The sequence below is a fragment of the Bos grunniens genome, chromosome 13, assembly GCF_055505025.1.
Source record: "Bos grunniens cultivar Pamir isolate PY7600 chromosome 13, Bosgru_T2T1.0, whole genome shotgun sequence".
NCBI lineage: Eukaryota > Metazoa > Chordata > Mammalia > Artiodactyla > Bovidae > Bos > Bos grunniens.
This window is the reverse complement of record NC_141177.1, coordinates 1,466,388-1,482,714: the sequence shown is the minus strand read 5'-3', so window position 1 is coordinate 1,482,714 and position 16,327 is coordinate 1,466,388. Positions and strand designations below refer to the sequence as shown.

The 16,327-nt window shown below is 43.1% G+C and overlaps 1 protein-coding gene across 4 annotated transcripts in view; it reads left to right on the top strand.

Moving 5' to 3' along the window:
- Positions 1 to 16,327, top strand: part of DOK5 (docking protein 5) — a 151,263-nt gene that overhangs the window by 75,364 nt on the left and 59,572 nt on the right. For all 4 annotated transcript variants that reach the window (XR_015138567.1, XR_015138568.1, XM_086330797.1 and 1 more), the window contains 2 exons: positions 15,292 to 15,406; positions 15,489 to 15,608. Coding sequence is in view for 2 of the 4 variants with exons in the window: in XM_086330797.1 (XP_086186923.1) it covers positions 15,292 to 15,406; positions 15,489 to 15,608 (235 nt within the window). In the remaining 2 variants the exon portion in view is untranslated. The remainder of the gene's footprint in view (positions 1 to 15,291; positions 15,407 to 15,488; positions 15,609 to 16,327) is intronic.

The following is a 16,327-nucleotide window of genomic DNA, read 5'->3' as shown; positions in this document are numbered from 1 at the left end:
TTGCACAGCAAAGACAACCATAAACAAAATGAAAAGACAGCCCACAGAATGGGAAAAAATATTTGTAAACAAAGTGCTCGACGGGAGATTAAGCTCCAATTTTTAAATACACAAGCAGCTCATGCAGCTCACTATCAAAAAATATAGACAACCCCATCAAAAAATGGGCAGAAGATCTAGATAGACATTTCTCCAAAGAAGACATACAGAGGGCCGATAAGTGTATGAAAAGATGATCAACGTCGCTAATTATCAGAGAAATGCAAATAAAATCAGCAATGAGTTAGCACCTCACACAAGTCAGAGTGGCCATCATCAAAAATCAACAATGAGTTAGCACCTCACACAAGTCTAGAATGGCCATCATCAAAAGATCTAGAAACAGTAGATGCTGGAGGGGTATGGAGAGGAGGGAACCTTCTTGCATGGTTGGTGGGAATGTAAACTGGCACAGCCACTGTGGGGAACCGTATGGCTGCTTGTTAAAAACTAAAAGGAGAGGGCCCATTTGGTCCAGCAGTCTCCCTCCTGGGCTTATATGCAGAGAAAACTGTACTTTGAAAGGACACATGCACCCCAGTGCTCATGGCAGCACTGTTCATTAATGCAAGAGCCAGGACATGGAGGCAACCCAGATGTCCACTGACAGGTGCATGGATAATGAAGATGCGGTGTAGATACTCAATGAAATATCACTCAGCCGTAAAAGAGAACGAAATGACGCTCTTGCAGTGACCTGGATGGACCTAGAGATTGTCCTACTGCGTGAAGTCAGACAGACAGAGGCAGACAGATACCAGATGATATTACCTATAGGTGGAATCCAAAAAGCGATTCAGCGTTTTTGCAGGTTCTCCTCTATCATAGGTCACTGCTGTGCTCTTCTTGCTCATCTATTTCATATGTGGTGTCGATAGTTTGTACCTGTTAATCGAAGACCCCTGACCTGCCCCTCCCTGCTGGCTTCTCCCCTTCGGTAACCACAAATTTGTTTTCTATATCTGTGAGTCTGTTCCTATTTTGCATAAACATTCATTTGTATTATTTCTTAGATTCCACATATAAGTGATATCATACAGTATTTGTCTTTCTCTGACAATTCATTAAGCGTGATATTCTCTAGTGAGTGAAAGTCACTCGGTCGTGTCCGACTCTTTGCAACCCCATGGACTATACAGTCCATGAAATTCTCTAGGCCAGAATACTGGAGTGGGTAGCCTTTCTCTTCTCCAGGGAATCTTCCCATCCCAGGGATCAAACCTAGGTCTCCCACCTTGCAGGTGGATTCTTTACCAGCTGAGCTCTCAGGGGTTCATCCACATTGCTGCAAATGACAATCTTTCACTCTTTCTCATGGCTGAGTAACACTCCACTGTGTGTAAACCACATCCTCTCATCCAGTTAAGAAGGGTGCTTGGGTGGCTCCATGTCTCGGCCATTGTAAATAGTGCTCCTGGGAACAGTGTAATCCCCGTGAGATTCTCCAGGTTGCCGTGGTATGTGTCCTAATAGTCCCCTCCTGTCTGTCCCTAACCAGTGTTCCACAGTATGCATTACTACAGGTGATTACTTTCCCCACTGAACAGCATCTTGGTTGTTTCTAGTTTGTTATTATTATGGATATGGTGGCTGTGCGTTTACTTCTACAAGACATTGCGCACCTCCTTACAGAGCAGCTGTGGATTTCACATTCCCACCAGCAGAGAGCGGCCGGCCCCGTGTTCCTGCATCTTCATCAGCCTTTGGTGGTGTCACTGAATTTAGTCATTCGATAGTCACATCTCATGCAGTTTTAATTTGCATTCCCTCATGTCTAATGATATCGAATGTATTTTCCTGCACTTTAATTGCTGTGTATCTTTTTCTATGAATATCTCTTTATGTATTTTTACCAATTTTTAGTAACCTTTTTTACGAGTGAGTTTTGAGTATTTTTTAATATAGTATAGATTGCAGTCCTTTGTCAGATATGTGGTTGCAAATATTTTCTCCCTTTCCATAGCTTATCTTTTCATCCTCTTAACAGGATCTTTTGCAGACCAAAGGTTTTAAATCTCATGTGGTCCACTGTTTGAATTTTTACTTATATGAATTATGCTTTTTGTGTCAAGTCTAAGAATTGTTTGCCCAGCCTTGGATCCTGAACATTTTCTTTTTCTAAAATTTTATAATTTTAAGTTATAATTAGTATATATTTAGTATAATTTATATACTAAAATATAATTTATAGTATAAATTACTTATAATAGTATATATTATTTGGAATATATAATATAGTATATTATACTATATAATTATACTATATAATATAGTATAAATTATTTATAATTTATAGTATATAATTTAAGTTATAAATTTAAGTTCATGGTTCATCTTGAGTTTAATTTTTGTATGAGATGTGAGACGTAGCTTGAGTTTCTTTCCTTTTTACCTATGGTTGTCCAATTATTCCAATACCCTTTGTTGTAAAAAAAAAAAAAAACAACCTGTTCTTTTCCCACCGAACTGCTTTTGCACATTTAACCAAGAACCGTTTTGAGTATTAGCACAGGTCTATTTCTGGGTTTTCTGTTCTTTTTCATTGAGCTCGGTATCACGTTCTTTGATTACTGTAAATATATACTAATAATATTGGGTAGAAATGAATGCTTGCAGTTACTCTGTTTTTAAAGGTCGTTTTAGTCATGTTAGTGCTTCTCCATAAAATTTTAAATTTGTCTGTGCTTATAGAAAACCCATGTTAGAATTCTGAATAATTACATTAAGCCTATAAATCAAATTGTGGGAGAACTTGACATCTTTTCTGTATCAGATCTTTGCATTCATGAACATGGTCATTCCATTTATTTGAATTTTAAAACCTTCTTTCATCGTCATTTGGTAGTATTCAGCCTCTGTGTCCTGTACGTGTCTACTTAGGTTCATATGTGATTATTCCACTTAATCTGGATTAAATTCAAGCCCTTCTGTATTAAATCCTGTGTAGACTTGCCCTCTCTGGCCTGTAATCAGTAAAACGGTCATCTGGTTTAATTTTTTTTTTCCTGTCCCACAATTATTTGAGTAATCATTTGAATTGATTAGTGGTCCTTGCATTTTGGGAAAAAGCCTCAAGTTTTGAGGGCTTATCAGAGTGTCATCTGTGTAGTCTGGCACTGATCCGTTAGTTTGCTTGACTTAGTCTTGTCCTTAAGAAATGTGCTTATGCACACAAGGAAAAGGAACAAGACAGAAACAAGCAGGGACAAAGTCCACTGAATGTAAATGCCTTTGGTCCCCCCATTCATATGTATTTCTTACTTGAATTTCTTAAAAACTTGAATTCTGAGGACTTATCTATATGATTTTGCATTTGTGTTTATGTGGAAACGCTTGACTATAATCCAGGTACACACAGAAGCTCTCTGTCGGTTATGTCAGAGAACGATGGATTTTGTTTAGTCAGTAAAAAATGAGTCAAATGGTTTTTGGGTGTGGGAGAAAGTACAGGATATTGTTGACCAAAGGGGTGATGCTCCATCTACCTCATTTTACAACTTTTTGCAGATTTCTTTTTTCTTTTTCTTATCACATTATTTTTTAAAATTGTAAATATCGTACATGTTTGTTGCGCCAAATGTAAACAGTTCTGAAATGCATGGAGTAAAATGAAAAACAAAAAAATACTATTGTGGACCCTAGTCCCTGTCCTTCGGAAAAAATGCTGCTGCTGCTGCTGCTGCTGCGTCACTTCAGTCGTGTCCGACTCTGTGGGACCCCAGAGACGGCAGCCCACCAGGCTCCCCCGTCCCTGGGATTCTCCAGGCAAGAACACTGGAGTGGGGTGCCATTGCCTTCTTCTTCGGAAAAAATACTAATGGATTCATGTGTACTTTTCAGACTCTTTTTTTCTCTGTATACAAATAGAAACAAATTCTCACACATATATAGATCACATTTTTAACGCAAAAATTCAGTAATTCATTGCATATTATGCATATTGTGTTTAAGGAGACCATATTACAGATTTCTCCAGGACATTTTGATGAGCCTGTAGTCAGTCCTTACATAACTTTTAGTAGTGACTTGTTTCATATTCAGAATATTTGTATTTATGAGACACTACACATGGCCACGTTAGTTATGCCCTTTCTGTCATGCTTTGACTACCACTCCAAGTCCATAATTAGTGGCTACACCTCATTAATTTAACAGAACCAGAGTACTCTTTAATATTGATACACCACAACCTGTTGAAAAATACCCAAATTGATGGGCAAAAAATTTTCTAATATTTTATAAATTTAAATTCTACTATGGTGAAAAACTTGTGCATGTATCTTTGTATGCTCATGCAAATCTTCTTGAGAGGAAATCTCTTAGACGCAGGATGATCAGCTGATAGATATCCTGTGCTGTTAACATTTTTGTAACTACTGCCAAATTGTCTCCAGATAGATTATCCAAAATCCCACACCCACGACCAGTTTAGGAAAGTGTCCTTCACCCCAGACTCCATCCTGTCTGTAAATTTCAGATGCAGACTTTTCAGTGTAAGTACTCTTTGGTGTGTGTGTGGCTTTTTATTTTTAAGAAAGATGATGTGGACAGATTATTTCAGTTATTTCACATGTACAAATAAAGCTCCACTCTTCAGGGCAGACAGTCCAAATTTATACCTCAGACAGGCTCTAGTCCAATTTATTTTAAGTGACCAAGGGCATGTGTATATATTTGGAAAGAATGAAACCATCTCTTGGGGCTGGGATTTAACTGTCTAGGATGGTTCTTTCTTAAGGAATCTTTTGTAAAATGTTTGCTTAAACTGCTGTGTTCCAGGTCCTGAGGGGAGATTAGTGGATAGAAATGTTTTATGCTGACAACTTTTGATTAGAACTGGGAATGTGTCTCCTTCTTTATCTGTCCTTGCATACTGGCACTGCTTTAAAACCATTGGTACTTTTTTTTTTTTTAGGAAAGACAATATGAAACACTTTAAATGTTTGAAACACATTATAAGAAGTCCTTAGGAAAATTTTAATGGGAATATTTATTAGAGCTTTTTAGAGTGCTCTGAAAAGTTCAACTGATAATAATGTAATAACAATAATAATCATGTAATGGATTGTTTTATTAATCCTGTACTTGAGAAGACATTATAGATCCAGAAATGTATTGCTTTTACATGACTTAATTTCAAAGGCAACCTACAGAAGTTAAAGGGATTTATGCCTGTTCATTTTCCGTAGGATAATGGCTTTATTTATTTATTTTTTTAGAATGAAATAATTTGAAGCTTCTGCAGAGCTTTGCAATTTGCATATACAAAGTGAATTGCTCACTGAATTCATTCAGTGCCACAAGGGGAAAAATAATTAGGATACAGCTTACAAAAGCAAGGCAGAAAAATTGCCTTTTAGGTAGCAGTCTCCATTTCACTCTGTAAACATAAATAAATCATCATCTGTAAATTACCATCAGCAAAAGAAGGGGAAAAGTTGGAAATCAAATCCTTGTTTTCCTAAATGGCTCTTGACTTTGCAGCATACCAGCAACGTATTTAATATTCCCACACAACGTTGACTAATTGCATAATTCTGACAGGAATATACCAGCTCCTCAAGGGAGTGTACTTTTAAAAAATCCGATTGTATTAATTTTCCCTTGAAGCACCAGAAGAAATTTCAGCAGTTTCTCTGTCTAGTTACAAAATAACCCATTTGGAAAATTGAATTGTGTAATTTGTAATTGTTTTCCAAGTTGTTAATGCAAACCTATATCAGCAGCAAGTTAAACTTTTAAAGTATGGCCACTTTGTTAATTGCTGGCTGTTAAACATTTATTTCAATGAATACTATCATTTATGACGAATAAGACATCTGGAATATGGCTTTAAACAGCCAAATTAATTTGCCAGTTCTTTTTTTTTTCGGAATTCCTAACTGGATGGCATACTTAAAGATTTATCAGAGATTTAGGAGTGTGCTGAATATCGCTCTTTCCTTTGAGGGAGTCACAGTGCTGGGTTTTGATGCTCAGAGAGTTAGCAAAGGAGAACTGCGGAGGAATTAAGCAGGTCTTTAGCGCCCCCTATTTTCCATCCCCCGCCCCACCCTAAGCTGAGCTAAGTCCTATCTGCTCACTGCCTGGCTGTCTGCTGACCTCTCTGGGCCTTGTTTCCACCCCCGGTCGTGTTCCCACCGTTCCCCACGGTTGAGGCCACGTGTGGCCCAGCCAGCGGCGCGCTGCTCAACCCCAGAGGACGCCATCCTCATTAGTCCTGTGTGAACAGCACACTCAGGCTGCGTGATGCATCAGCCGTGTCCATTCTCCACTTTTCCTCTAACGCGGTTTTTCCACCCTCTGCGCTGTTAACATTTTTGGTGTGGAGCTGGCCTGTTCTTAGCAGCGTCTCCTGACTTCTACCCCCTAGATGCCAGGAGCACCCCCCAGTTTTGGCAACCAAAAATAGCCCCGGACTTTGTGAAATCTTTTCCCTGGGAAGGATGAGGCGAGTGCAAGATCTTCAGCTCTCCCCTGGACGGAGAACCACTGCCTGCAGCCTGCAGATGCGACCCCCCAGTTACCTGCGTAAAACCTCCTCGTCTGCACTCTGCGACTTCACGAGGCCCAGTGACTCCTGCCAGCTGCTCACTTCTAGCCTTTTAGCCCCAGCCCAGCTGCTCTCGCTTCGCGCTTTGTCTTCCTGTCACTGCCTCACTCCTCACCACCACTTTTCCCCGTACTCCTATCCTGCCAAACTGCAGTTTCGAGATTGTGTGGGGAAGCTTTGGTCTGGAAATCCCTCTCTCCTTTCTTTGCCTCATAAACCCTCGCTCACCCTTGTCAACCCACTTTAGGATGACAGTGCCTCCCTCAGGAACGATGGCCTCGCTGATTCCTTTCTGGAGAGTCATTTGGTGGCATTTGGTGGTTTACTGAAGTGTCATGCCAGATTATCCATGGTTGAATCCCAGCTCTGCTGTTTGCAAGCTGAGTGAACAAATTCACCTCTGATAGTCCTGTTCTGTGTAAACAGGGATTTCACAGTCAGAAATGTGAAAAAGTAAATAACATAATCGATATGAAGTGCTTAGAACCCCAAATCTGGCATATAATTAAAGGTCTGCCTGCGTGGGGGCCTTCCCTTCCCTTCCCCGGTGGCCCAGCGGCTGAGACTGTGCTCCCAACACAGGGGGTCCGGCTTTGGTCCCCGGTCGGGGGACGAGGTCCCACATGCCCCAGCTAAAGACCTGGTGCAGCCAAATAAGTGAATTTTGTTCTTGTTCAGCCACTAAGTTGTGTGTGACTGTTTGCCACCCCATGGACGCCAGGCTCCTCTGTCCTCCGCTGTCTCCTGGAGTTTGCTCAAATTCACAGTCTCCTTTCCTTTATGATGAAGATGGGTGGGGAGGGGGGCTTTCATTTACCATGCTCTTGTTGAGGGCTTACACGTGTGAGGCACTGAGCTTGGTGCTGGAGAGAGCAGAGAACAGAGCAGGCGACACCCTGCTTCTGCTTCTACGTAACATAAAGAAAATGTGTAAGTAAGGTATGTAGGGTGTTGGCGTGACTGATCAGCGCTAAGCAAGAATGCACGCCGGCAAAGAGATAGGCATGTGGACTGAGGGTGTCGCAGTTTTGTTTTTATTTTACTCTATTTTACTGGCCTGTCAGCGTGTGGGATCTTAGTTTCCTGACCGGAGATCCAGGCTGCGCCCCCTGCATTGGAGGCGCGCAGTCTTCACCACCGGACCGCCAGGAAGTCCCCCTGTTTCAGTTCTAAACAGCGTTGCCTGGATGAGACGATGTTTGAGTCACTGATGATGGGGCAGATTGAGACTTCCTCCTCGAGAGGAAGAGTGTTTCCAAGCAAAGGAAGAATAAACCCAGGTGCTCTTGTTTGGTGGGGCTGAAAAGACCACAGAAGCGAGAGGGAGTTCAGTTGGACTTCCCGGAAAAGGGAGAGTAAAGTGTGACTGCCTGTGTTTCAGCAGAGTGGCGTCTCTTCACATAAGGCCCTCCAGCACCACACTGGGCTTCCCAGGTGCTAGTGGTGAAGACCCGCCTGCTGGTGCAGGAAACGTGAAAGACGCGGGTTCGATCCCTGGGTCGGGAAGATCCCCTGAAGGAAGGCATGGCAACTCACTCCAGTATTCTTGCCTGGAGAATCCCATGGACAGAGGAGCCTGGTGGGTCTGTGGGGTCACAAAGAGTTGGAGACGACTCAAGTGACTTAGCATGCACGCACGCAGCAAGCATCACAGCAGGCGGTGTCTTCAGGGCAATATTTGGAGGAATATTCTGAATGTTCCAAAGAACTGTCCACCAGATAAGCAGAAGCTGGGTGGAGACTTCAGTGTGCAGCTTTTCATTTCTTCCAGCTACTGGGAAGAAATCCATTTCTCTTAGAGCAGCACAGAGTATGTGGGAGGAGTACACGTGGTTGGACTGTATCTTGAGGAAAGGGAATCAAAGTTGGTTCAGACTGATTTTCAGGTAGCGCCGTCCAAAGGAATCACACGCTAGAGCCAGAAAGCACACCACCAAGGTAGCCTTCTGTCATTTTCTGCGTTGGTGCAGGAAAGGCAGGCTGGGCTGCCTTCAGCATCTGCCTGGAGTCTGCTGAAGGAAGGACGCTTCACTGCGGGGCATGGGGGATTGAAGGACCCTCCTCAGATGGTCTGCATGTGCCCCCGAAAGGCTAAGACTCAAAGGATCCCTTCTCAACAGGCTCTGGAAGTGTCACCTAAACAGGCCACCGTATTCACCTGCGAGTGGTTTTCTTCAGATCCTCAGCGACTACAGGTAGAACCTGCTTCTGTGATAACAGCCAGCTGACTGTCGTGCGGCAATGCCTGCAAAGAGACGGAGGGTGGCTTCAAGCCCAAATGGCTTGGTTCCCTTCTTGAGTAAGCGCCCCAGGCGTGCACACCAGCTCACGTGCTGACGGATCCAAACCAAACACCAAGGACGTGTACCTGTTAGTCATGTCCTGCTCTGTGTGGCCCAGGACTGTAGCCCACCAGGCTCCGCTGTCTGTGGGGTTTCTCAGGCAAGAATACCGGAGCATGTTGCCATGTCCTCCTCCAGGGAATCTTCCCAACCCCGGGATCGAACCCAAGTCTCTTGCATCTCCTGCATTGGCAAGCGGGCTCTTCACCACCCACGCCACTTGGGAAGCCAGAGATGGAGGAGGAGGATGTCCAGATGTTCAAAGGGTGTATGGTGGGTGCTTCTGTCAACTACACATGCAGCAAGTTCTCGAGAGTTGAACACGCTCCCCTTATTAAATGCCATAGTCCACGTTTTTAAAATAAAAAAATAATCAGTGCTTCTAGTAATACTGTTGACCTGGCTTTCCTTGTGGGAACAGTTCAGGCATCCTGTGTCAATATTTATCTTGACTCTGACAATCACAAATATATGGGCTTAGGTTGACAAACCAGTTGGCCTAAAGAGAACAGCATTTTGATGCAGATGAGAGTCTTCAGTGGGTGCTAAGACAAGTCTCTCAAAGGTAATTGGGAAACAGGTGTTCACATAATGCCAAAGTATTGCCCAGCGTGGATGCATCTCGTAGACGTGACACCAGATGTAAGAATCCAAACATAGAAAAACACGTGTGATGTAGTTCGGTTTACATGTTAATAAGTTTTCTAGAAGGAAGAACCACCCAGTGGTGATGGAGGTGAGAGTGGTGGTTTTATCCGGGGTCGGCACTGATCCGGGAAGCGACGGTGTTAACTGAGAGCTGTGTGTGTCAGTCTGAGTGGCGTCCCCCAGCTGTGTACACGTGTCGAGGTTCACTGGACTGTGGTCTCGAGATTTCTGTCTTTTACTGTTTGTGCTGGATCCGTGGGGCCTCATATTTAGGTTCCTGTGCTTGTTCCAAGCCGGCTTTCACTAGAGCTGTAGTTTGGAATACAGACCGTGGTGCCACATGTACACACGTAAAAGCCAGTGGTTTTTGAAAAGCCGAGTTTTCTTCAGCATTTTAAAGTCTGAATACGAAAGATGAGTTTAGCTCAGACTGTCTTCTTTTGAGTTGACAAGTACTTTATTTTTACATAGGAATTAAGATTTACATTTCTTTTTTTTTCTTTCTTTCAAGATACGGTTTATAACTTGCAGAAATATCTTTAAATGTTTCCAGAACTGTTTGCATCTATAGTTTTACTCATTTGCTCATTTATCCAGCCAGTAACTTATTTATTCATTTACTTTTAATGTGTCTTAAGGAACACACATGGTGGAGTGTACTGCTAGAAAAAAGCATACATTTGTAGAAGCCAGAAGGTCTAGATTTGAATGTTGCTCTATCCTTCCATCTGCCTGAGAAATCATCATTAAGTTACCGCTCTCCCTCTCTCACTACTCATCCTCATATAATGAGTTTAATGACAGTACCAAGCGTGTTATACCATTGTGAGAATTCAGTATTACGCTGTAGCCATTCAGCGTTCTGCAGTTGATTGAAGTAAGCGGACCTCCTTGAGAAGTGGATTTATAACTGGTGAGTAGGGTGAGATTCATTTCCTCATTTAATTAGACTAGTTCTACTTTTATATGATGGTGACACTGTAAGATTTCCTTTGGAAAAAAATGTTAAAAACCAAGTGATTCAACCACTAAATTAAAATTGCTAACCAGTGTTCTAGTGGCTTAGTATGTATTTGACTAGGAAATCTCGTCCCTTTTGTGCTAGAAGTAATATAGGAATACAGTGGGGTTTGAGAGAAAAACTCTATGAGAATTCTTGGCCAGAAGGAAATCAAACAGAGAGCATATTAGCCAACTTTTGCTTTGGCAACAATTCCAAAATCTTAGCAGCTTATAGCAATTCATCCTTGTCTTCTGCCCTTATTGTTTGAGGGGTCTGGGTTGTGTGGTGGGTCTGTGGGTGTGTTGAGCATAGCTGGATTAATTTGATTCAGTTGCAGTCCATCTGTCTGTACATCCAGGAGTAAGGAGGGAAATGAACTCAAGGAGAGAAGAAATGACTTACGCATACTTTTAAAGTGTTTACTTGCACATATCAGCTCACATTCTATGAGCTAAAGCAAGTTGCATGACCAAATCCAAACCATTCAGGAAGAAGTCGTGGGGGCAAAGAGTGGGTGGATGAATTTTGAGCAAGTAAGTCAATCCGTAAAATGAAGGTTAGGAATTCCCCAGGTGGTCCAGTGGTAAGGAGTCCACCTGCCAATGCAGGGGACACGGGTTCCATCCCTGGTCCGGGAAGATGACACCTGCTGCAGGGCAGCTAAGCCCCTGCACCTCAACTCCTGAGCCCACGCGCCCTTGAGACCGTGCCCGGCAACGAGATGCCAGTGCTCTGCAACTGAGCGCCCTCGCGCAGCAGCAGGGACCTAGAGCAGCCGGAAATAAAGATAAATAAAAGAAGAAAATGAAAGTTGCTGTCAGGTACAGCGTTTGCCTTTGGTCTGATTTTAAATCCCTCCAGATTCTAAAGAGAATCATTTTTGCCAAGTCTTACCCGCACTCAACCTTCCCATCCTCCGTGTTCGTGAACGTACTTTATGTGTCAGGAAAGCTCCGATTCAGGGTTCATTTCTCTTACCAGAGGAATTTTCAAGGAACCATGATCTTCCATGAGTTCTGAATGAGTCCAAGGATTGACTATCAAATTAAGCCTGAAGCTAACCTGAGCTTTGAAAGTAAACAGCCAATTTCTAAAGAAAATCAAGCATTTAAAAGGTCCTCATATTGACATTTTCAGTAAGCTGTACACATGTTTCTGGTCTTCTTTGGCTCCATTTTGGCCAAAATGGATTAGATTTTAGCTCCATTTCGAGAGAGAAATCTCTGGAGTCAGAAAGCGTAAATACACCCAGAAAAGGAAAAGGAAGTTTAGAGATTGAGAGGTCACAGATTAACTGGAAAGAGTCATCAGACAGGTGGCAGTCCAGAAATAAACAGAAGTAATTCCATTGTCTACCTTGGTCACTGTTGCCTTAGCATGAAGATTCGGTTACAGGGTAGGTAAAAGCATTTAGACTCTATGTGCCGTTTTAGTCACAAAATGTGACTTCTGTTACTGTCCTGCTCAGTACCAAGACCCTCTGTTAGTAATGGACATTTGTAACTGGGTCTCATATTGACTGTCTCTTGGAAACTGTTCTTTTGCCTTTTAAGTCATAATTCTCACTTGTATTTCAGATCTGGTCATGGCGTTTGAAATGTTTTGTTGTCTTCTTCACTTAGGATGTGCGGTTGTGAAATGGACAAAACAGGAGAAAAGGAAACAAATGGTCCTGTTCAGGTGCATGACCTTTGGGATGGGAAGTGGGCGCCAGATCTTTGCCAAGGTTCTGTTGACATCCATTGTCATGCTCCTGCCAAGCAAAGGAGAGTTCTTCCGGCTGACTGTCGACCTTTAGGACGCTTGGTTATCACCTGGACTCTCAAATTCGTGAAAAATTAAATGCAAGTCAGTTCATAACAGTGGTGTTAGGTTAGGAGTCATAGATTAATGGTGTTTTTCCTAATTTTTAGTCCTTTTTCATTTATTCATAACTGTTTGTTGTGATGTTGGATGGCAGCACCGACTCAATGGACATGAGTTTGAGTAAACTCCAGGAGCTGGTGATGGACAGGGAGGCCTGGTGTGCTGCAGCCTGTAGGGTCGCGAAGAGTCGGATGCGACTGAGCGACTGAACTGTCGTAGTATTGTTGCAGGGACAAGCCGCTTCTGAGTCCATGTTGGACTTTGACTTGCTTTTCGTTGCTTTTGTTATTAAAATCATACATAATGGCCTGTCTCACAGAACTCTGCGCCTCTGTCTGACCATCAAACTCAAATGCCTTTGTTCAGAACCCTGTCCGCTTGTGGATGGCAGGAAGAAAGAAATTAGCACATCCTCTGCCTGAGGCTTGCCGTTCTAGGAGGTGTTTGCAAGATGAATGGCCTTTTAACTCTGCTCCCTACCTCTCCCACCTCAGAGCTACAAAAGAACCTGGCATCCAGACCCCGATAAGATGGCTGTCTTGAGACGTTAGTCTGCCAGCTTCTCGGTCAGCCAGCTCTCTCCTTGCCTCAACACCTGTCTCCAAGTCGCTGGCCTGTCACGAGACTAGAAGCGCGAGCTTGTACTTGGTAATAGTATCAGCTTTACTCCCTTTTACTTAATATTTTGCTTGAAATCAGATCACTTCTTTGTTTAAATAAATTCACTGTAACAGAACCTTTTCTTACTACCATCAATAGAAACTAGTATTGCTTGCCATGAACAGCAGATAGCATTTAAGAAGAAGTACAAGGGGAAGAAAGTAATATTTTTAAGGCTGAATAATACCCCACTGTAGGCGTGTACCGCGGTTTCTTTATTCGTCCACCAGTGGACAGGTTGTTTCTGTATCTCAACTGTTGTAAATAACACTGCAGTAAAACAGGAGTGTAAATGCCCACCTCAGGGCACTGTTTTCATCTCCTTGAATGTACGTCCCCAACGTGGGACTGTTGGACCACATGGTACTTCTGTTTTAATTTTTTGAAGAACCTTCATATTTATTTTTATAGCAGCTGCATCATTTTTCATTCTCACTAACAATGCACAGAGTTTCCATATCTTATCCCTAGTTAATAGAACACTACTTGATACCAAGCAAATTTTAAAAATAAATGAATGAATGAATGAGTAAGTGAAGAGTAAACAGACAGATATTTTGGTGGATGAAGGGATGCAAGGAAGATTCCTGAGAAGGAATGTGGTTCTCCTGCAATTGTGTGTAAGTGGTTCTCCTTGGTGTTCGGTCTTCTCAGGTGGTTCAGTGGTGAAGAATCTGCCCACCAATGCAGGAGATGCTGGTTTGATACCTGGATTAGGAAGATCTCCTGGAGGAGAAAATTGCAACGCACTCCAGTATTCGTGCCAGAAGAATCCCATGGACAGAGGAGCCTGGTGGGCTACAGTCTATGGGATTGCAAAGAGTCAGACATGACTGAGCATACACTTCTCAATGTTGTTAGACTTTGAAGAACTTTTTACATTTTATTTGTGAATCTCTACACAAAGACAGCACTGTGAAGTTTCAGTTCAGTTCAGTCGCTCAGTCGTGTCCGACTCTTTGCAACCCCATGGACTGCAGCACGCCAGGCCTCCCTGTCCACTTCCAACTCCCGGAGCTTGCTCAAACTCATGTCCATCAAGTCGGTGTTGCCACCCAACCATCTCATCCTCTGTCGTCCCCTTCTCCTGCCTTCAGGAGGATCTTTCCCAGCATCAGGGTCTTTTCAAATGAGTCAGTTCTTTGCATCAGGTGGCCAAAGTATTAGAGCTTCAGCTTCAGCTTTAGTCCTTCCAGTGAATATTCAGGACTGATTTCCTTTAGGATGGACTGGTTGGATCTCCATTCAGTCCAAGGGACTCTCAAGAGTCTTCTCCAACACCACAGTTCAAAAGCATCAATTCTTCGGCACTCAGCCTTATTTATGGTTCAATTCTCACATCCATACCTGACTGCTGGATAAACCATAGCTTTGACTAGATGAACCTTTGTTGGCAAAGGAATGTCTCTGCTTTTTAATATGCTGTCTAGGTTGGTCATAACTTTTCTCCTAAGGAGCAAGTGTCTTTTAATTTCATGGCTGCAGTCACCATCTGTAGTGATTTTGGAGCCCCCCAAAATAAAGTCTCTCACTGTTTCCACTGTTTCCCCATCTATTTGCCATGAAATGATGGGACCAGATGCCATGATCTTACTTGTTTGAATGTTGAGTTTTAAGCCAACTTTTTCACTCTCCTCTTTTCACTTTCATTAAGAGGCTCTTTAGTTCTTCACTTTCTGCCTAAGAGTGGTGTCATCTGCATATCTGAGGTTATTGATATTTCTCCCGGCAATCTTGATTCCAGCTTGTGCTTCATCTAGCGCGCTAGCGGGCACCTGCTGGGTAGCACCGGGAGCCCAGGTGGGCGCCCTGGGCGGCCTGGGAGGTACAGTCAGGGGTGGGGGGAGACTCCTGAGGGAGGGGTTAAATGTATACACACAATTTATTCACGCTGTGAAACAGTCACACTCCTATCGAAAAGGTATATGTATGAAGCAAGCGCCTACGTCTGTGAAGCTCTGAGGCTGTGGCGCCTGTTAGCTTCAGAGAAATCTGACAAGGGGAGGCAATGTGTTAACCTCCTTGCTAGGGCTCTGAGGGCAACACTGAAATAATCGCCGGACACGCTCTTCTTCTGGCAGGCCCCCTTTGTGTTCCCCTGGGACGGGCCTGCTCCCTTCTGCTCGGTGTCAGTGGGAGCTTTCTTTCTGTGCTCTAGCTCACTGTGGTTCATTTTTCAGGTTACAGAACTCAACAATGTGAAGAGCGTAGCTCGGCTGCCAAAAAGCACCAAGAAGCACGCCATCGGGATTTACTTCCGTGATGACACCTCCAAGACCTTCGCTTGCGAGTCAGGTGTGTTGGCGGGGCGGGGGCCGCGGCTCTGTGCTCCCCGGCAGGCGCCGGGCAGCCGCGCTCATCTCTGGCGTCTCCGCAGATCTTGAGGCTGACGAGTGGTGCAAAGTCCTCCAGATGGAGTGTGTGGGGACGCGGGTCAATGACATCAGCCTCGGAGAGCCTGACTTACTGGCCACCGGAGTTGAGAGAGAGCAGAGTGGTATGTAAAGAAAGTCCTCTCCTCTCTTTTCTTAAACTGTTTTTTCCCCCATATAATGAAACATAAGACATCTTGAAGTAAAACTTTTGAAGTTAGAAAAGTGTATAAAGGAAGAAGTAAAAATAACCTTTTATTTCACCTAAACCTCGGTTAGCATTTCTGTGTGTTTCTCAAGATGTTTCGGTGACTAACAGGACTGGATCGACATGAATCATATCAGCTGGAAGCTCTGAGAAACCCGCTGTGTTTCTGTGTTACTTTTCTCTGGACGATGCGTCAGATCATTTAATTTTCCCAGCACACTGTGATATAAGTACTATCACCTCCCATTTGCAGATGGGAAAATGAAGCTTAAAAGAGCTAAAGATCTGGCGTCACGTCCAATAGCTAGGGCTTGATTCTAGACGCGTACTCCTGGGCTTGTATTTATGGTGTACACGTGCAGTGGGTTTTTGTCTTCCTTTTCTTCCACTTTAAATTTTTATTGAATGCTTTCCAGTGTTTTTAATAGAATCCAGACTTCCTGAATTTTTCATCAAGAGTAAACCTACCTAAAATTTGTAATTTTTTTTTTTTTTTTAACTAAAACACTTGAGCCAACTCTTTGAGCTCAACACTCAACCTGGGAATATATCATGATAAATAATAATGACCAAAATGTTCACAAACACTTCAACGAAACTCACTATTGATTTGCAGTATGAGTTTGGAGGCGAGGA